The 22,741-nt window shown below is 35.0% G+C and overlaps 1 protein-coding gene across 1 annotated transcript in view; it reads left to right on the top strand.

The window, feature by feature from the left end:
• Positions 1-22,741, top strand: part of PPFIA2 (PTPRF interacting protein alpha 2) — a 325,682-nt gene that overhangs the window by 5,795 nt on the left and 297,146 nt on the right. The window contains exon 2 of the mRNA XM_082777242.1: positions 4,768-5,018. Within this exon, the coding sequence (XP_082633368.1) occupies positions 4,770-5,018 (249 nt within the window). The 5' untranslated portion in view covers positions 4,768-4,769. The remainder of the gene's footprint in view (positions 1-4,767; positions 5,019-22,741) is intronic.

Below are 22,741 nucleotides of genomic sequence, written 5' to 3'. Positions count from 1 at the left end.
AAGACTAAGTAGTTATAGTGATGCCTTCTGATTTCAGTCTATGAAATATTTCAGTTGATTATATTATGAAACCAGAATAGAAAATTGTTGGGGTTTAGGGTTTTTTAATCACCAGCTTTAGGTTTAAAATTGAAAATTACTTCAAAGGGAAATCAGAAGTTGCCCACTATCCCAACTGGAAATTTTAAAAAATAATTACAACTACTCAGGATGTGACTATATAAACAATCAGACCTAACTGTTCAGAGAAATACTATTTTTATTTTATGTTTTAATGTAAATTCCACAGTTGTTGCCATCTGCATTGTGTTGGCTTGTATCTTTCTGTGCTTTCGGTGTGTGCAAACTAAATTCCTTCCAGCTACATGTATAATTAACCTGAAAGCTTGCTCTGAAATGTAATGCCCTGACCCCACGTGTGAACCACATCATCATGTGGTTAACCATGGGTTGGCTAATACTTGTGCACCATCAGAAGGCTCTGGAAACTTCAAGAATTCATACAACTCCCTGACATGATTCACTTGCTATATAAAGAACCAAATGCATATGAGCCTCAGCTATTTGTCCTCAGCTGCCAATCTTCTAGTAGTAAATTGTGATCAGTCTGTTTGTTGACACTTCCTCCTCTATTTACTTTCGTCAGTTTAGTGTCCTTTCTCTGCTTTACCTGCCCTATCTTTTGTTGCAACTGCCCTCACTGAACCTTGTTTTTCTTTTTTACTCTTTTTTTTTTTTCCATGTCTTTAAAATTCTTCAAATATTCACAGTGTTTTGATTCTTCTATCAAGCAGAAAGTTTATAAAGGGTGCAATAAGGTCCTGGGGAAATGTCTCTGTTCTTAAACATGTGCTGGAAGAAGGCCAGCATTTCATGGGAATAGTGTTAAATGGTGGCAGCCTCAGGACATTGAAAGCATCCCATCTGCTGGCAGGTATGAGAGTAATAAATGCCAGATAACGTTTAAAAAAAATAATGTTTTTCTAAAGGAAAGAAGATACAAATCATTGTAATTTGGGCAGCATTGCATATATTTCTTTCATGAAAAGCTGCAAGAAATCTTTGTTTGGGAGCCCCATAACAGACCTGCAATTATCTGAATTTTTGCTACTGTTTTCTGGGTTGATGACCCAGAAGAACTCTTTGGATTGGATTTTGAATTGGATTTCCTTCAAAGTTGTTCCTGTGTTGCCTCCTGTGTTCACTGTTGCCTCCCAGAAAAGATCCATGTGGGGACAGGCAGGATTCCCTTTTTTCCTGCTCCTCACCACTGCAAGCATCAATACATCCTTTCTGTCACACCCTGCCAGCACTCCTGATCTGGCCCAGCTTAGCTTCCAGCTTTTCTATATTGTCTTTAAGCTGAGCATGGGGAAAGGATGTATGTGGTTCCAACGGAACAATGGCATTGATCTCCAAACAGTGAGAAAGCAATGTACCTCACCAATCTGAATGCAGGAACTGCTGTACCTTTTAAAGATTCTCCCAGGGCTGTGAGCTGTGGGAGAAAACTTCCAAATAGCAACTGCCTACATCAGGATCTGCTCACCTGCTCCCTGCCTCCTCTGCGGTCTTACTCACAGCCCAAGTTAGTTACTTGTGCCATGTCAGGATAATGCAGCCCAGGCTTTCAAAATAAACATAGTGCTTCATCTACCCCCCTCCTTGAATGCAGCAGCTTGCAGGGAGAAGGCATGTCAAGAACAGTCAACTTGTGGTTTCCATGGCTGTCCCACAACCCCACATACATGTGACTTCTCACATTCCCTTAATGACTATAGGAGGAGATTTTATTTCTATTTTGAGAAAGGTGCTAAGATGGTAACAGGTATGCAGACAACTGCATAGAGGTTTCCCTACCTGTTTTCCTATGCACAGCAATGTTGAAAAAGTGTGAAAAATTGCACTACTGCATATGAGCAGTGGTAGTGCATACCATGCCATTCAGACCATAATCCTCATCTGCATGTGCAGGACATTGGAGGTAGTTCCTTGAATCATCATTCAGAGTACACCTGTGAGAATCCCCTGAGGCAAGATATGTGTCCCATGAGACACTGATGTGCCATCATGAGGCAGAGAAGGTTCAATGACTGTCTGAATTATGCCTTGATCTTTTATTGAAGAATGGGCATGCAGAGACTTTGGTCTCTGGCCACCCGATACATCCTGGAAAGGTGTGATTAAACTGAGAATGTGGCAGATGGCCTTGGATGTTTTATCACTCCCTTTGCTCACTGTCAACTTGACCGTCCCAAACTGGTTAGCCACAGGTAGCACCTGGGTGTAGGCACTCCAAAGAGTGATGGCCACATCGAGTGAAATGTCCTCCCATGACACATGAGGATCATGGAGGTGAGACAGTGGTGGTAGTCCCACATCTCAAGATATGTGTGGACAGTGGACATAAAGTTACATCAGCACAAATTCCCAAAAGCTGGGAATTTTACTCTGCAGGCAAATTGAAGTGTAGGAGGATGGGTACTAGCTCATTCTGCTGGTGCAGCTGCAGAATTTAGTCACTCCCCTATCTGTGGTGCCTCACAGTACGCACTGTCCATGCTCAGAAGACGGAGTGGCAAGAACCATGAAAATCAGTTTCTAATGGTGCAAATGTTTTTAAATATGTAGCTTTTTATGGTGATTGAGGCACTGATGTATTAATATCATCTCAGTATGAAAGGATGTTGTGGTGCATCCTAGTGGAGCCTACAGTTTCAGAAAGGAAAAGGTTTCTGGGGTAGAAAATTTTGAAGCTCATGAGTAATGGAGATACGCAGCATTGGATCAGGTAATCCTGAGTAAATTTACCTGACCCTTTTATTGGAGATACGAGGAACTTCAGCATGTATCACTTTAAGCTATTATCTGCTTCTCTTGCACCTAATTAATTGCTAGCCTGTAAAATAGTCACAAACAACATTTACCTTGCCTCCATAACAGACATTTTAAAAACAGGATTGAGACCAACCTGAAACTTCAGTAGTGAAGCTATTGCCTATGAAAGCTGTGCAGTGGTAGCTGATAATTCATGCTGAAATACCAGTGTTTGGCGCCAACTTCCCTCGTTATCACATCTGCTGAAGAACCGAAAATTAATACTAAATTCTGCATTAACATTCTGAATATGACTGAGACCAGCTAATCCTAGTGAAGCTATGTTGATTTTCCAGAAAATCTTAGCAGCAAGCATTGTTAGCATGAGGATTGTTTGTGATTTAATGATGGTAAGAAGAGTTACTTTTAATGAATTAAGTATATTGTCTTAGCTCTTTTTTTCCCTATTGTATGGAATGTCTTTAAGTTATCATCATAGGATGGCTTGGGTTGAAAGAAACCTTAAAGATCGTCTAGTTCCAACCCCCCTGCCATGGGCAGGGATGCCACCCACTAGTTCAGGTTGTCCACAGCCTTGTTCAACCTGGTCTTGAACACAGGACCAACTCACAGATCAACAAGGTTACGTTCTGTAACAGCCAGAACATAACAGCCATTTTTCATAATTTTCACTGTCACAAATTCAATTTTACTACTTTGGGAAAGCAGACCAGATTTAAGAATACATAGAGCTAACAGTCATATGAGGTTGTGAAATTGTGAGAATCTCATATGACGGCACACTTAACAATAGAAATATATCAACAACATGTAAACAACAAAGTTTACATCTATAAGAACCACAGCAAATATGTACATAAGGATTTTAACTTCCACTAGATGAATGAAAAGCACCTTTGTCCCACTTGCTGAGATAAAGGGTTTCTGGGAGTTGCTTACAGTATGAGAATTTTCAGAAATTAAGACTCAACTATGTAAAAAGTCGTCTGCTTTACATAGTCATACTAGAAAAACAACTTCTGATTCTTGGGGTAACTTTCTATTTCTATAGTAGATGCCATCTATTACTAATACAATCTTTTATCTTTTTTTTTTTTAATCTAAGCTTTGAGAGCTGTCATGTTTTGTGATTGTTTGTTTGTTTGTTTGTTTGTTTTCCATCTGCTGAATGCATTATCTCTTAGCATAAGCATCTCCCCATATACATTCTAAGGTTTTGAGATTTACATTATAAATGATGAATGGGACTAGGTAATACTACTTGTACTGCTTGGGACTGTTCTTACAAAATAACAGTGATTCTCTCCCTAGTAATTCAATTTGCATAAGATATCACATGGATGGTAATTAGCAGAGGGTTTCTAGTTCTTGACCTCTTGCTGAACAAGCTCACTGGAGAATAATTTCCCCTGAGGGTGGGAATAACTAGATAGAAAAATAGATTAACCTGGTATTGTTAAGGCAGCATGATACTGGATCAATGGTTAGCCTGAGATGTACTGTAGAAATGCCTAGAGCAGGAAAAAATCCAGCAATTAATAGCAACTACTGGCATCAATGCCAACAATTCAGCAGCGATATAAAGTAAGAGAGGGAGGCTGCAATTGCAGAGGAGGTCTTTTTTGTCACTTTTAAAGAGTGCTATTTACAAAACTACTAATAATTTAAAATATTCTGTTACTCTCCATCTTCATCCAGTCCTTCCTTCAGTTTAGGATGCACATTCAAAATGTTTGCTGTGTGGAATTAGTCACTGTATTTAATTGCTATCTATCGACCATCTGATTAACATTGAAAGCACAAAGTTTAGATGAGGGAACAGTGCAATAATCTACTAACTGTATCCATGTGACAGAGTTAATTCCTCTTATGAAATCCCCTCAAATATTTTTCTACTGAGGAGCTTTTTCTTGATTTGTATTTTTAAAGAGATGATGTGCGAAGTGATGCCCACGATAAACGAGGACACCCCGATGAGTCAACGGGGGTCCCAAAGCAGCGGCTCGGACTCGGATTCTCACTTTGAGCAGCTGATGGTGAACATGCTGGATGAAAGGGACCGTCTCCTTGATACTCTTCGGGAGACACAGGAAAGCTTGTCACTTGCACAGCAACGCCTACAGGATGTCATCTATGACAGAGACTCCCTCCAGCGACAGCTTAACTCAGCACTGCCTCAGGTATGTAGCTTATTTTTTTAATTTTTTTTTAGGTTCACCATTTTTCTAGTTAATCATTGACTTTAACCCTAATCCATATGTATTCCTTGAGGGCCAAATTCTGCTCCCATTGAGGTCGGCTGCAGAACTCCTATGGATTTAGTAGTATCTGGCTTGCCCTCTTTGGGACCTATCTTCTCTTCAATGTTGTGAGCAGGAGTAATGTTGTTGACTCCAAGGAGAGCAAGGTGGAAGCCTATAGCTACTGGTTCTTTTGGCTGTTGCTCTAGCACTTAAAAGAGATTAGGGATCTTTTAAATTAAAGATCTAATTGTGGGAATGAAGTAAGAAGAATAAGGAAATTTCCTACAGACTCTATTCCAGATAAGAGTTTTTAACTAGTATTACAACAAATAAAATTAGTTTATGTAGGTCAAATAAAGTACTACACACAAAAGGAAAACCAGCTGGCATTTTCATATTTTTGTTCAATTTTAAAATAATTATATAAGTATCATTATATAAAATTCCTTTTGTCACTTTTAGGAACTGAAAATACATTACTTCAGTTAAATAATAATATGATGCTATACTTCAGGCTGTTATTTCAGTATAAAATTATTTTGCATTAGTATTAAAAGCAGAGAAATATAAGAGTTCAGCCCGCATATCTGCCCTGAGGTTGCAAATACACCATGTGTCAAAAAGCAGTTTTTCTCCATGTTATTTTCTTTGCATTTCCCAACTGTCTCTTGCTAGAGGTTTTGATTGTAACCCTGAGAGCCTGGGCATAGACGTATACCAGTTAGACAGTGACTAGAGAGACAGAGAGAGAGGAAGCTGTATGATTGTAAGAAGAAAGTGGAAAGGATAAATTGAATCAGTAAGTACGTTCTTGAAGACAGAAAAGGAAAAAGGCACCCACTGGAGCTGGAAAGGGAAACAGTTGCTTAAGGACTGACCAGAGAAAGATATTGAAATACCATGGGATAGGACTGAAAAGAAGAAACCGTAATCATTTGAAAGTATTGGTTTGCACCTCAAACACTATCTTCAGGCAATAAGAATGGCTGCACGTGGCTTGGGTCAAAGAAAAAGGAGCAGCAATGAACCTGATATACAGTAAAATCAATGGTTTTTGCTTGTTTGTTTTTCTCAAATTTGTAGGCAATTGACCCTTTCTATTTCTATATCTATTCTTCATAAAATAATGTAAAAGAATAAGCAAAAACCAGAATATATTATTTATTCTAAGATTTCTTGCAAGAAATATGAAGAAGAGAGGTTATGCATTTGTGAACCTCCCTATTCAGTGTGCTGCTTAGTACAGAGGCACTCACTATTGAGCCCATAATGAGGTGTTCCTATTGAGCGCTAGCAGGTGTCTAAGCCTTCATGTTTATGTGCCTCACAAAAGCAAAACTCTTGCTAAAATCTAGGAGATTAGGTAAGGAAAATAATGTTCAGCAGCAATGTGATACAGTACGTAAAACAAACAGAAATTTTAAGGAACTAGAACGTGATGTGATTTTAAATTTTAATACTTCTAGTAAATGTTGGTGGTGTATGGCTTTGAACTGTAGGGCTCTGCAGTCCGTACAAGTAATGTATTTGTCAGACACACACTTAGCATTTACGCCATGCACACTTCAGGTAGTATTCATCCACACATATATAAGTAGAGATGCAAGGTTACCATAGAAGAAACTGTATGACATACTGCTTACACTTCAAAAAAGAACCAGATTTTTTTTCCCCATCAATTAGATAGTCTAGATCTTCATGTAAGTAATTCAGTTCTGTAAAAATCTGTTTTTATAAGTACAGAACACTGGCTTAGTAACATAGCATTCTCATAATATATTCTTCCAAGAAAATAACTTGCATGACTGCCATGCTGTTTAGCTTCCTTTCTGGACCTGGGAAATCCTACATAGTACTTTTATCATTTTCTTTTTTGTTTAAGGTGTTATGAATAGCAAGTTTGCTGTGTTAGCTGGTTGACTGAGATCTATGACAAAATGCTACCAGGTACCTTTATTATTGAGAGGAAGAATTCTGTGTTCACTCCATTTAGAAGAATGCACAAGTACTCTATATGATAGAATCATAGAATCATTAAGGTTGGAACAGACCTTCAAGATCATCTGGTCCAACCATACCCCTACCATTAGTGATGACTATTATTTAGTTATAAAGTAACATCTAATGAGTCTTGCTTTATCTGAATATATTTCTTTTATCTCTTGATTTCTTGAGAAGTTTTCAAAACAATTATTTCTTAGCATTTACGTAGTGCTTTGCATCTAGAAAGTACATATTGACACAGTTATGTTCCAACACTTTTTTGTTAGGGCACTGATTTTTTTTGTTATCTTAAGAAACATTTGAAAATATAGAATGAATCATGGAATCATAGGAAGGTTTGACTTGGAAGGGACCCTAAAGATCATCTAGTTCCAACACCCTTGCCATGGGCAAGGACACCTTCCACTAGACCATGGTGCATAAAGCTCCATCTAACCTGGCCTTAAACACTTCCAGGGATAAAGAATTCACAGCTTCTTTGGGTAATCTGTCCCAGTGCCTCACCACCCCCATAATGAAGAATTTCTTTCTTATATATAATCTAAATCTACCTTTTTTACTTTAAAGCCATCACCCCTTGTATTTCTACACGCCCTTGTAAAAAGGCCCTCCCCAGGTTTCTTGTAGACCCCCTTTAGCTAGGAAGGCAGCTATAAAGTCTCCCTGGAGCCTTCTCTTCCCCAGGCTGAATAACCCCAAGTCTCTCAGCCTTTCTTCATAGGAGAGGTGCTCCAGCTCTCTGATAATTGTTGTGGCCCTTCTCTGCACTCAATCCAGGAAGTCCATGTCCTTCTTGTGTTGGAGGCCCCAGAGCTGAATGCAGTACTGGAAGTGGCATCTCACAAGAGTGGAGTAGAGGGGGAAGATTATCTCACTTGACCTGCTGGCCACACTTCTTTTGATAGAACCCAAGATACGGGTGTCGCTTGCAACTGCAAGCATATATTGCTGGGCGATGTTGAGCTTCTCATCAGCCAGCATCTCCAAGTCGTTCTCTCCGGGGCTGCTCTCAATCTATTCCTTGCCCAGCCTGTATTTGTGTTTAGGTTTGCCCTGATCTAGTTGCAGGACCTTGCAATTGGGCCCACTTCTGAAGCCTTAGTGAAGCCATGTTGGCTGTCGCCAATCACTTCTTTGTTTTCCATGTGCTTTCGTTTCCAGGAGGATTTGCTCATGATCTTTCTGGGCACAGAGGTGAAACTGACTGGCCTGTTGTTCTGCTAGTTTTCCTTTTTCCTGTTTTAAAAATGGGGGTTATGTTTTCCTCTTCCAGTCAGTGGGAACTTCTAGCCTGATCCCTGGTTACTTGGACAATGTCTCTGTATTCCTCCCAGGTATATTAAATATGGAGGTTGGGATAGTAGTTAATGTTGATACAGCTACAGTTGGAGCCAAATACTATAACCAAAATGCAAACTATGTGTTTAGATGGCTCTAAGTTTCTATAGTATTCTGTACTGCAACAGGGGAATGTATAGTTATCTATTTATTTCAATTTTGAGTTACAAATATTTAGTTTTCCTGTTATATTGCTATAATTGAAATATTGTTTAGTTCTATTAGATTAGCAGTCATAACCTTATGAACATCTATGTTTAACAGAACAGATGTGTTTAAGGAAGGAGGAAAAAATGAGCAGGCAATTACAGACCAATTGTACTAAATGTAATTACAGAGAAGACTTTAAAATTTATTTTGGAGGAAAAAGTAATAATAAGTCAAAAAGTTAATGTAAAATTGTGACAAGGATTTGCCAAAATTATCTTTATACAGAGTAACTGCATATCACTTTTTGCTACCTCAAGTGTTAGACTAGGGAACTATGACATCCCTAAACTAGCTATCTTCTGAAGTGGCCACTACTTCTTCTGAAGTAGTCACTTGAATGACTACATATAAGTTAGTTAGGTAAACAATAAATGACAGATAGGAAAAAATGTCACTTATAGTAGACATTGACAGGATGAAAGGAAGTTGGTAGATTCAATTCATTAAGAATATGTTTGGGGATCAATTTTTGTTATTAATTTGAACACAGGAAATAGGAGCAAGACAGTAGAAATTTTAGATGACAAAATTATGTCAAATATTCAACTAAGAGAATGAACATGATATTACAGTACAACAAGAGTAATAAGGTAGGATGAAATAGCACAGTACAAAGATGAGGACCCTATCTCTAGCAGTTAATAAAGATAAAATATGTTCTGGCCTTTTATTTAGAGAGGGAAAATACATATTATAGAATGATTGTAGGCAACTATTGAGAGGTGAGTGTGAATGAAGCAAATATAATTTGGTGATGCATTACATAAAAGATTTGTATTAGAAATAGGCAAGTGTTATTGAACCAAGGGGTGGTTTGAACCTTATTGTCTGTGTTTTGGCTCAGTAGTGATTGAGAGCCAATTGCATGTTGGAAGAGATTCAGAAAAAGACTGCTAGAGCAAAGAGGTGATAACTTCTGCATGAAAAGACTAATTGAAATTTTCTTGCTTCTGGGGAAACTATGTTCAGAATGAATATGAGTGATTTTGTGAATTTTCTTGGAAAGGCACTAAAATGGAGAGGCTAGGTAAAGATGAGTGTAAAGTTTTAATCTAAAAATAATGTTGACGGATGAACAAATTAGTATAAGGTGCCATGAATAAAGATACATCACTCATCAGAGAAAGGTCTTGAGTTATCAAGAAATGACATTTAGAATCCATCTTTCTCAGAAAAATACAGAGTCAAAGCAAACTGGTTTTGAGATGAAGCTGGTGTGAAAGACATTATAGAGCATAGTACGTTTGGTTAACTTTGAACTTGACCCAGAATACCCCTTCCTGGTTTTTATTTCAAACTTCACTGTGGAGAGATTCCACTTTGTGCAATCAGTCCACTTTGTGGAATCAGTCACAATGGTAAAATGAAACATGAGTCTGAAACTGAACTACTAAAACTATTAGAATTACGTGGTTGTACAGTTAAGTTGAGAAGTGTTCTGTGCATATTCAAAATCTAGTTCACAAGTGGTCTTTGTTTATTCCTTGCAAGGCTGCATGTTGACAGTGGAAACCTCCAAGGAAAGTGCACATGGGTCTGCACTGCATGTTCCGTTACATCAGGAATTTATTGTATTTAGGTCATGACTCTAGAGTCCAGTAAAAATATATATATATACACAAAGTTATTTTTCTGTAGCATAAAAACTGCTATGCCAAAGTAAAGTTTCTGTTCTTAGAAACTGTGACTTCTGTTCTGAGAGGTGGAAAGATGAAAATGTTTTGTAACTTGCAACTTTCTCAAGCAAATTTCACCACAATCTCATCTAAGCTAAATTGTCTGGAAAATATCAGCAGTATTATTTGGCCTATAAACAAACATTAAAAAATTACAATTGATGTCCTTAATTTATAACAAATCATAAGGATCCTAAGAGTTGTGGTAATTATAAATGTTGTGTTCTGATAAAAAATGCTGAATTAGGCTTATTTCATGATTGCTTTATTATTTCTTTAACTCTTTCAAAAATAAGTTATAAGGTATGGAAGATGCTAAGGTAATGTTTATATGAAGATGTTCATAGGTCATTAATCTAGTCAAATATGTATATTTTGTTCACTAATAATGCAATTGGTCAGTGATTTATTTAGAAATTAACCAAATATTCACAGAATCACAGAGTGGTTGAAGTGGGAAGGTGACCATTTCTGACTGCTCCAGCAGGGTCAGCTAGAGCAGAACCATGTCCAGGCAGCTTTTGGTTATCTCCAAGGATAGAGACTCCACAACTTCTCTAGGCAACTTGTGCCAGTGTTTGGTTATTCTCCCAGGAAAGAATGGTTCCTGATGTTCAAGTGAAACATCCTGTGTTTCAGTTTGTACCTATTACCTCTTTAATATTTTATTAATAGAAAAAAGGGATAACACTGTGGCACAGGCCTATGGCTGTGTGAGATGAAGAAATAGAACAGTTTTTAGAGCACTTTAAAGACTTTATAGTGCTGAAATGGGTCCCAATAATTGTTAGTCAGGAAAATTTCTATGTTAAGTGTCAAAGTCATTCTCTTTCTCCTGCCCAACACTGGAAATTCAGCTAGACATCACTGGACTCTTTTTTAAGGGATCATTTTAAATGTGTAACAACTTTTTGTTCTTATGAGTAACTTTCAATTTGAATCTGAACTAATAGCAGAATTATATTATGATTATTATATTATATTATGATTTTGGAAAAAAAGTAATTTTAAAATAAGCTTTTAAATGCAATGGTTTGATTTTATTTCAAACATTTGTATAATTTAAATGAAAATGCTAAATTATTTTAAAGTTCTTTGAATAAAAATAAAATATTGAAATTTTAACTTTTATTTTTTATTAAGTGAATGTAATTTTGTGAAAGATTTGTGCATATTTCATAAAATAATCAGTTTTTATTTTAAACGTTGCTAACGAATTCACACTTCAGAGTCCAAGCTTAGAGAAATGCTACTACAAGTCTGAATAATAATCTGTGAGCAAACTTTGTAAGTGAAGCATTTTTCCAGTTGAAAGCGGTAGATCATGACCTACATTCATTGACCAGGGCTTTGTTATTTATGGTATCACATTGATTTTCTTCAGTTTTTGTATTAAAAAAAAAAACAAAAAAAAAAAACATTTTTTTAAAAGAAAATTCATAGATCACATAAATGTCATACATTACTGAAGTTATAATGACATTTTCAAATGGGTTATATACAATGGAGCATAATTTTTGTTGATTTAAGGAATACATAGTTTTAATTGTATGATTTATTTCTAGGATGTTACCTGTGTTTTTATGTCCTTTACTGAAAAGTTGTTTTTGTACAGAAAGTCTAAGTTCTGATTTCACTGAGAATTTATTTTAGCAGAATTGTCTTTGCATGGTTGTAACTTGTTTCATGTTCTGGTGATCAGACTCTGTATCTAATCCTAAACTTTTATAGTACAATTCACCCCAACTAATAAAGCTGTCTAAAAGTTAAGCTCTTAGTCTTAATCGTACAGAATTTCTCTATAAGAAAATGAGGAAGAATAGGCCCATCAGAAAGGGCAGTTCATTTTGTAAATTCATTAATGACTAGCTTGAGTGTTTAACTCTTAGATAGCTAAACTTACATGAAGTGAATTCTGTGCACATCTATGGAAAAAGTGAATTTCAAATGGACATCTTGTAACTACAATAGTCTAAACACGCTAATCATTGCTAAAGATGATAGAGCATAAATTCTATGGAGGGACTACTGGAACTCAGGGTGTCCAAACCCGCTGCAAAGCAGAGCTTGCTATCCAGGCCTATAAAGAGTGTGCTACTGACAAATATTAATCAATTTCTGAGGCAACATCCTCTTCTGAGAAATTGTACAGCACTAACAACAAACTATATTAATGATAAAGAACCACCAAAGGCATACTTTTTTATTTCATAAAATACATAATAAAAACATACAACTTTGTCAAAGACCTAATATTAAATATTACAGGAGAATGACTGACTTGCCTGTCTCTCTATTAGCCTCTTTAAATTTTATTTAAAGTATCTTTACCAAGAATCTCTATAACACATGGGGAAACATACAGTACTAAAGGATTCGAGTTGGACTTTTTTTTTGTCTTCATAAGAAATATGTAAAGGAAAAGGTTCTAGTTTCTTACTCTACTTTTTTTTTTTTTAATTTATTATTTATTCCCAACAACTTTCTGTGTATTGTGATTACAATGAATCTCTGTAGTGGATATCTAAATACCTGGTTCTAATTAAGCATAATTTTCTCAAGATGTTGCTAGAAGTGACTGAAATATTTTTTTTTCTTTTTTCTTCAATGAATGCTATTATTAGCATTATTTGAAAATATGTTCTTTCTGGTTATAACCAGTAGAATTCTTTGATCACTGATAGTACCCCTCAAATTTCAGCTAAACACTAACTGTTAGTTACAATAATTCAATAATAAAATCCTCAGTAGAAATATACTGATAGTCATTAAGGTTTTATTTCATCTAATAAGACACCACTTATTTGGAAATGCTTACTGGAGGCAAGATAGAAGGGAAAATTCTAAAAGGGAAATGTAATGACCTTGTTGTATTGAACCAGTTTATGTAATTTGATCAATATTAAGCTTTAATAGGATTCTGTTTAGAGAAGTTTGTTGATAGCCTTGCAGTTTCTTCCAATACTGACAAATAATTAATATTTTACTGCCAGAGAAAGGAAACGTATAGGAAGGCAACAGTCAGTAGGGCCTTATTCCAAGCCCCTCCTTCACTTTTCTGTGTGTGTATGTGTTTTTTAATGTTTAATATATGTACATGTATAGTGACATAGTTACAAAATAGCACACCAGAAAAAGTACACTAATTCTTAAATAACTGAAAATTGTTCATTTAAGTCTGTATAGTTGTTAAGTAATTTCAGGTGTTGCTGTTTGAGTAGAAATAGTTGATTGACCCACAGTATTGTTCTTAAAATAGCTTATGTTCTTGTGATGAAGATGGAATTATGCGTTTTCTCCCACTGGTTATGCTGAAAAACATACAGTAGACTAACAATGCTATCCTGTATATTTGAATGAATAATCAGAATTTTTTTTAAGTGCTAAAAACCTTGTCATGTAAGAAAAGCTTTTATGAGATTTCCATTAACTTTCTTTATATTGCAAGATTACTTTTTCTCACATTTCTACAGAATAATTTGAAAAGAATCCCATGTATCTGAGGTAGAAGTTCTGAGCTTTCTGTGTCAGAAGTTCAGTGAGGCACCATTAAACATAAATATTAAATTAATTCTAGTAGAGTAAATGTTGAGGTAAATACCTTTTGTTACAGGATTTAAGTCTACAAAGGAGAGATGAAGCCTCTGGAATTCAAACGAAATGGTCTGAATTTTGGCGTAGACGTGTGGTGCCTGGAGTTGGACTCGATGATCCTTATGGGTCCCTTCCAACTCGGGATATTCTATGATTCTATGATTCTATGATTCATTATTGTTACAGTGGTTTAAGTGAGACACAGTGCTGAACTGTTAGTTGTGGCCAACCTTAGGAACATTTAATAAAGATTCAACTCTTACCTTCCTGAGTTACTTAAAGAACATGTATCCATGGCTGTTTCTTTCCTACATAAAAGTGAATAAAACTTGTTTGCATGGTAGTGAATACCAATTTTATTAGGTTGATGATACCTATTATTATCTGTCAAAACAGAGTCTGGCTCTAGCATGAGTAGGTCAACACTTTAGTTGGCTCCCATTTTAGATCGTCTTTTATTGAAACTGCCAGCATATTCCCAATAGAGCACCATCATACGTAAAAGCATACATATGAGTAATTACTTGAATTCTTTTCAAGTATGAGTTTATTTTCTTGCACTCATGAAGTTCTGTATATTCAGTAGCAAAACAAAACAAAACAAACAAAAAAACAACACTGTGGGCTTTATAATAAATACCTGATGACTGAAGAGGACTGATGTGACAGTCCAGCAGAAGGAAAAGCTGTTGATAAAAGAAAAAAGACAGAAACACAAATCATTAGAGGAGGAGGAGCATGTGGTGAATGCCTGAAGCTTGCAACAAGACTATGTACTCCCATTTCAATCTAAATCAGCTTCATAAATATGGCTGTACCAATTATTTTATCTTGAACCAAGTACATCAACTGCTACATTAACTATTGATGCTTCATTATCTTACTGCTTATAAAGACACGACTGAATGTGAGATAAAAATAAAATGACTCTGGTCAACAAAATAGAGCAGAGATGGTTATCCAAGTTATAAATATATCCGAGTTATAAATGGCTGTTGCCATGAAAAATCATAGACTGTAGTTTTATGAACAGCTATAGTCACATCAAGGAAAAACAGGAAAAAATAAGTCAATTTAATAAAGCTTAGCTCTGATAGGATGCTCTTTGCTCATGTCCTTGAAAGTAGATGATGTAGAACATCATCCAAGAAGAACAGAAATGCAGGACAAAAATTTAGCTTCTTGAAAATACATATTCCTTCATTAATAATTTCTCCGTTAAAAGCAAAGAAAATGCATAATATTTAATAATCAGGTTTTGGAAGCATCTCATTCAGTCTGTCTTACCATACCATACCATACCATACCATACCATAATAACATATACTTGCTTAAAAACATGAGAGGATGTTAGAGACTTGATTTTTTCCAAAGTACACATAATTTAGCTCTCACTGAAGTCTGTGGAGCTTTCCTGGCGTCTCTGAAGAAAATAAATTATGTTGTCGAATGTGCATGTTTCATGTGGTCCCCAGGTGTCTGAATTTCTACGGATAGAAGTTATGTGCCATATACTGCAGTAATCTTGCTATACTTAATATAACATTTCTACAGTCTATTTAAAATCTGTTCCAAATCATCATTTGTTGAGTATATCTTATCCTTTAGGTATTCTTTTCCTAGTTGGAATCAGATTATGTTGGTTTCCTTTTGAATTTTTGGTGTTTTTCTGCATATTTTAGCAGTCATGAGTTGTAAAAAAATAGCAATACTCTGACAGGCAATTTGTTAAGACAGTTAATCATCTATCAAAAACAGGTAGATAATATTAAATAATACTTGGAGACCTCCCATAAGATCCCCTGTTGGAGGCTGGTTTATTTGAAATTATAAAGTAACCAGAATTACAGATTTTTATTTTTTTTTCCCATATAGGCTATTTTTTTGTGAGGTTCTACACAGAAGGGACCATTGAAAAGGAATTTAAGCAATGCTCATTACATAGTACTTTCAGCTAGGAACTAAGCTGAAAGTTAGTGAAAACCTATGAGACTAAAAAAAAAGTGAAAAAAGTGAAAATAATGAGAAGCCATGAAACAACTGGGCTTTACAACTGCTAATGACTGATGATAAAGGGAAGAGGTAATGATGAATAGGTAATAAAGAAATACATAAACTATATTTCTATATCAAAGTGGTAGAACTCAATGAAAAGGGTAGAGTGAAAGACAATCTACACAGGATATAAAGCCCTAGGCCAGAGTTCATTGAAGTCAGTATGAAAGTTTCCCACTTACTAGTTCTACTAGTAATGATCTAGTATTTCTATATGCTAGATAGAACTAGTTCTTAAAGAGCAAGTAGTTAATGAGCAAGCAGAGCAAAGGGGCAGAGAGGCTACAAATCTCATAATTTTTGCACTACCTGTTTGGCACTGAAATTACATCGATTAACAAATAATTGCATTGCATATTTAAACAAGTAAAATACACAATAAACAACCCAGTGGTTTTATAAACAGAAATTCAGCCCCTCTCTTGGAACAACCTTTGTGCCTGTGATTCTTATGGAACATGATCTTCTGCCTGAATAGCCCACACACTTCATTTTCATGGGTTTATTCAGAAGGCAGGGCATGTGTATGAGAATGCAGTGCTGCTTGAAATGCTTCTAGTTACTTCTGGGGTTCTTTGGACAGTGTTTTAACGAATACACTATAGAGTTGGGGAAGGAATATGATGGTATATTATGCCTAGAAGACATTTTGGTTGGGAAAAAACATTTGTGATCATTAGTTTTTAGCTTTCCTATTTGAGCAAATATGATTATTTGGACTGTAGCCACATCAAAAGTCTTCCTTGCCATTCATATTGTCAAAGCAAAGCTCATGAGAGTACTTGACTCTGAAGTGCAAAATTCTGATTTTTTTATTTTTTGCTGTTACAATGACAAATATTGTATAAACATTGAACACTCCAAGACAAATTTTACATTCAGAAAATACATTTTCTGATCTCCCACCCAAAAAAAAGTAATTATTTTTTCTTTGGTTTTAATGAGTAAAAATGCCATGTGGAATAATATGTTTTGGAGATGGAATTTGGAGATTATATTTTTATAGATGGAGTTTGGAGATTATATTCTTACACTAAGTTTGTCATTCCTTTGTTTGTACTTCCTTTGCTTATTGATATGAAATCCTGAATTAAAAATTGAAAGAATGAGCACCCAAGAAAATGCTGAATAAATTTGCATTGTTTTCTTTTCTAAAAGGTGAAAAATGAATACTACCTCATGTAATTGGTGAATAAGCACATTGGTATACATCTTTGGTCAAAAAAAGTCTAGAGGACACTACTTCTTTTCAGACTTTTCAAAGACTGGATACTACATAGATTTCGTTGTGCCTATTCAATTCATTTGTCACTAGCAGTAAAATCTTGATATGAGAAGCATTCCAGCAACAACAGGATACTTTAAGATAGAGTATTTCTTGTTGTTCACTAATTTGTAGACATTCATATCAAATCCAGATATCTTACTATTATTTGAGTTGTGGTTTGTGTCTGACATAAGCTAACACAAACTTTGTTAGCCAACAAATATTAAAAATTCTGACTCTGTATACAATTGAAATATACAATGGAACAATTGACCTGTTCCATTTCTCCTTTCTCCTGTTTTCTTGAATATTTAACTAGGTTCTGTGGGTCAATTTCCTTTCCATCTACCTCTACTTAGGGTCTCAGTTATAATTCGAATTTAACTGGTTAAGAAAGAAATGTGTGTTTATTTTGTGTAGCCCAGGTGATCAATCTTCAGTGTCAGCTCTTACTACCTCTGCCCACAGCTGTGTCATGCCATTACTATCATACAGTGAATAGTTTAATAATATCTCATGTATATTTTATAGATTTGATACAGAGACTCAACATTTGGATGGTACGGAGGGATTTGAGGTGGTATTGTTTTCTGAAATAAGTAAATTGTTCAAAAAATGTTTTCCAGAAGAAAATTTTTTTCACAAAATTGAATATGTCTATGCATTTATAAATTCTCTAAGTCTTCAAGAGATAGTACTGTGCATGGGCAGATGTTGGTTTTATTTCCATACAAATAGAAACTTCTGCATACTTTATAAGGATCAGTGAAGATTATTTGTGAACATACATTTAAGTCTGAAAGTTGATAATCTGACTTCCGTAACAAATGGTTACATAAGAACTCAAATAACCTGAATCAGACTTGCTAACATGCGTACATTTGCCACTAAAAATAGGATGATATGTTTCTAACATCAGTTTCCTCTGGTTAGAATTCTTTATAACCTAGACATGCTTGAATCAGAAAAATGTACAAACAGTTAATTTCTGTTTGAATACATCCTTGATAATTTTGTGCTTTATGTTCATGTTACAGACCTATGATAGGTAAGAATGCAAAAAGATCAGTAACAATTTAAGGTAACAAAAAATCAATGTTTTGATCTATGATAGAAGATACAGAAAAAGATGTTTTTGTTGCTGATCATTATTTGTGTTGTCAGATATTACAGTAAGAAAAGTGAGAAGAATCATTTTTGTTCTGGACAGAATAAAATAAAATAGACATTCTTTCTTAGAAGAACAGTAGCAGATAGACATGAAGCATCTGAAATGCTGTTTATTCTAATTAAGGACAGTTTTGAGTCCTTCAGCATGATCTTTGTTTTCCAGAGTAATTTTCTTACCTAATTTGCTTGGTGATAATGACAATGACAATAATCCTCTTAAGCCACAAAACAATGTTTCTTTTAGTCATAGTTTAAGAAAGAAACATAGATGTTTTTAGATGTGTTTTGAAGATGCCAACTAGATAAGAAAAAAATAATTGTATTTTTCAATCTTTATTTAAACAAATTGAGAAGTTCTTTATGTGAAGTCATATGGCACTGAACTGAATGTAAAGCAGAAGTTTACTAGGTTGATACATTAAGAGACGGTTTACCTTTACAGTACTTTGTTTTGTTTTTCCAGAGGTGGGAGAATGACCTCAGGCATAACATATAGGCAAGTGTTGTCAAGCTTATAACCCCACAGTGTTTGTTTCTATGGCGTACATACACCAGCTGCTCCCAAAGAAACGTAGCATTGCACTAATGATTTAACGTGAGCATAAACTGCAGCAAGATAACACATACTTCTTTTTTTCCTTTTGTGCTGCAGCTGCAAAGCTTTCAAGCTTGTAAACATTTCTCTGATCCAGAGTAAGCATTTATTACTTTCTCAGCTGAGCAAAAATCCTGTGCTATTTCTAGAATGTAAGAACCAGGGAGATCGAAGTTGTGTTTCACCGTGTCCTTTCTCCAGCAACGATCAGCAGCAAAGGCCTCATGAGAAGGCCTCGGAGATCTGCAGCGCCCTTTCCCAGACTTCAGTTGCAGCTGAGGGCAGGTTTTCAACTTCAATTTCAGCTTGTATTCTGCTCCTAAAATAGAAGTAATGTGTTTGCGTTCCAAAAATGCACCAGTCACTTCTTAGCTCATGTAAAATTAAAAATAAATAAATAAATAAATAAATAAATCATAGCATCATGTTCTATTTAAAAAAAAATACCACTTGCCCATTTATGGACATTTTGCCCATTTATGTACCCTGTTCTTGTTTTAAATAAGATGTATATTACAGCATAACACCAATTATATTGTTGACTAAAACTATGAAGTTTTCAGTCACTGCATTTTCTTTTGCTACAGCACAGAAATTATGCTTTGGGGATGAAAAAATCTCAAATTTATATCCTTTGGTTTAAATTTAATAGAACTGCATTTTGCTATTCTTTTTTAACTTCCTACTATTACTTGTGCTGATATTGATTGAATTCTTAATAATGTTAACTTTTTAACTCATATTTTTCTACGCAGTAACTGGTGTCTCACTTCACAAAAGCCTAAATGATATATAAAAGCAGCCTTGATAGCTCTTTTTCAACAAGAATAAATATATTTTGGTATTTGTAATCATACCAGTCTTGTACATGAATGTGCTTATGCACATGCAAGCAATTACATAAATCAAAGAATGTATACATAATATTAATTAACTACAAGCTACGGATCCAGGTGAACACAAACATTTGAGAACCGATGTGACCAAGTCCAGTAGCAAGTTAAATTTAGTGGTCTCATCAGCTGAAGTGTTTTCTCCAAGTAAGAAGGAAAAATACTCAGGTATAGATGCAACTGAATACAAGATAAGAGTTGAGTTCTTTTAATGACTTAACTTTTGAAAAGTGCAAAAGTATATTATACAGTGTCCTTGCAAAATTGTTCTGTTGTCATTTCTGCTTAGAACATAACCTACCTACCTCCACTTTTCCCATGAGTCAGTAGTGACTCATGTTTATTGTACATTGTCCTCCAAAAGTGAGTTATTTTATGAGTATATAGTGTGCTATGTATGACAGGCCGTGACACAAGTCGAAGTCACAGGAGAAATTGTTAGAATATTCACACAGAGAGTTGTACACTAACAGAATTTTAAAAGGCTTGTGACATATCTTGTTTGAAAGGGAATAGTCTCAACATGCCACAGATTAGTAATATATTTGTTTTTCTGACAGGGTACTCTGTAATGCAGTAGGATAAGTTATGTAATTTTATCATGGCGTATCCTTAGTATCCTTTGATATTCTTCTAATTTATAGTAGTGCAAATCAGTATTGGTATTTATTTACACTATTTTTGGAGACTAAGGTTCCTTTCCCCTACATCTACGCTGGCCTTTTTTTTTCCCAGAAATGTTCTACACCTTGTTTTTGATACCAGTTCTTCTGCTTATTTTCATGGAGAAAATGTCGATGGCTGCAGAAGCCCAGTCCCAGATAAGGTGCCATTGCTAGTGGCTGGCATTGCTGCCATTGCCACTACATTCTTGTAGTAATAATACACATTCAATTAACTGAGAATTTCTGAAAATTTCAATAATGCAATTGCTCCTGCACACAATTTTCTACTGAATTTCATTCAAAAAATAATTTTCAAAATGAATCTAATCACATAATCATTCACTATAATGTTTATTATCTAAAATATTATTTTGAAAATCAATATAGTTTGGATTTTCCATGAAAGAGAAACAATTTCCAATATTTTCAGTCTGCATGTCCACAGTTTTAGAATATTTTAGAACCATTTAATATAAATTCATCTATGAAAAACTAGCTTATAGGAAAACAAAAAGCAAAAAAAAAAAAAAAAGGAAGAAATTACTCACTAAAAATTCGTTTTTTGACAGCCAAAGTTATTTTTCAGAGAATGTCATGTCTGTGGTATTGTTTATGTTAAGAAAAAAATCTAACACTGAAGAAGTCGACTATTTTTTTTTTTTTTAACAGGTGTTCAAAAATCTTTGAACACTCAATTAAATGGTTATATTTTCATTCAGAAGTAATCATCTGTTTTGATTTGCCTATGTGAAAAGAAAAATAATACTTTCATCTGTAATTAAACATTGCAGCTGAAAAGAAAGGTTTTGGTTCTGTTTTGTTATCAAAGAAATCACACACAAAGAAAACCCAACAAACCAATCTTATAGAAGGTATAAATAGTTTATTAGAAGTGACATTTAAACATTTAGCATGTCACTGCTAAACTTCAATTTTAAAGCAGTGAAATCAGTATGAGTATGTTCTATTACTTACCATTATATATTTCACTGCATTATTCTTACTTATGTAAATAAATTAATCTCAGGAAGAAGAGTAGCCAGGACCATGCCCAGCCATTCACATGCCACTTTTGTTAATGGTTACTTCAGAAGGATATGCCACATATGTGCATCTTATTGTTTTTTTTTTATGTCACATAAAATAGATAGAAGTTTTTACACCTTCATGAAACAGCAACCTGTACATTTGTCTTCTGTGCTGATAAAAGACCAAATGGTGGTTATTTTGCCTTCAGCTACAATTCTGTCTCTTGTTACTGTTCTTCCTGAAAAATACTTCCTGGTCAAACATATTGCTGCCAACTTTACTTACCATTATTCAGGGGTGGAGTGCATTGCCTCTGTTCATAGCTTAAAGAAGAAAACGAAAACAACAACAAAGAAAATAATATGGTGTGGTTTGATCTTAGTAATTTCCAAACGTACCTGGAAATCAGGGAGGCATGCTTCAATTTAATTAGTCCCATGTAAAGAAAAATTGGGGTTTTGGTTTGAAATCAGGTGTTTCTTCTCTGATTTTTTATTGAACTCAGCATGCCCATATAAATTTTCAGTAGTTAACTATTTTGCAGCTGGTTTATTTAAGAAACTGTTGGTGTATTATTTAAGGAGCTTTCTGCCTTCTACCATCTCATGTAAACAGTCTAATCTCCTAACCGTCTGTCTCCAAAAATAATTAATACACAGCATTTGACATTAGTGTCTTACTTTTTGAGTCAAATTTTATCAGAAAGTCTTTTCTATGACTAGCGTGACATATGTAAACCTTTTGGCTTGGAAATTTAATTAACATTCTGTTCAGGACTTCAGAGGCAAGTGGCCTTTCTGCAGCTGCATAGGGGCATTTATTATTAAGCTCTGGTTAGAGATTGTTTGAAGCTCATTTTCCTGCATTCTATAAACCTGTAGTTCAGTGAACTAAAGTAACACCTTGCAGTTCCTTCTATATTTTGGGCATAGCAGGAACTGACTGTTGTATTTCTCATGTAGAAACTGTATGAGGTACTCATCATTGCTGAGCACGTGGAGAGGAAGGAAGGAGAACAGACTAGAGCTGAAAGGTTTGCAACTTCAGCAAAGCAGTTGGAGTACATTGGGAATAACACATAAGATGTTCTCTACTTTAAATTCTTGCCTTATGGCATTTTTGTAGAGTTCAGTTTCTAACTAATTGAAGCAGGTTGCCAATTTA

The sequence above is a fragment of the Aythya marila genome (genome assembly GCF_965140915.1).
Source record: "Aythya marila genome assembly, chromosome: 1".
NCBI classification, from domain to species: Eukaryota; Metazoa; Chordata; class Aves; order Anseriformes; family Anatidae; genus Aythya; species Aythya marila.
The sequence above is the reverse complement of the archived record's forward strand: the minus strand, read 5'-3'. Positions and strand labels throughout refer to the sequence as shown.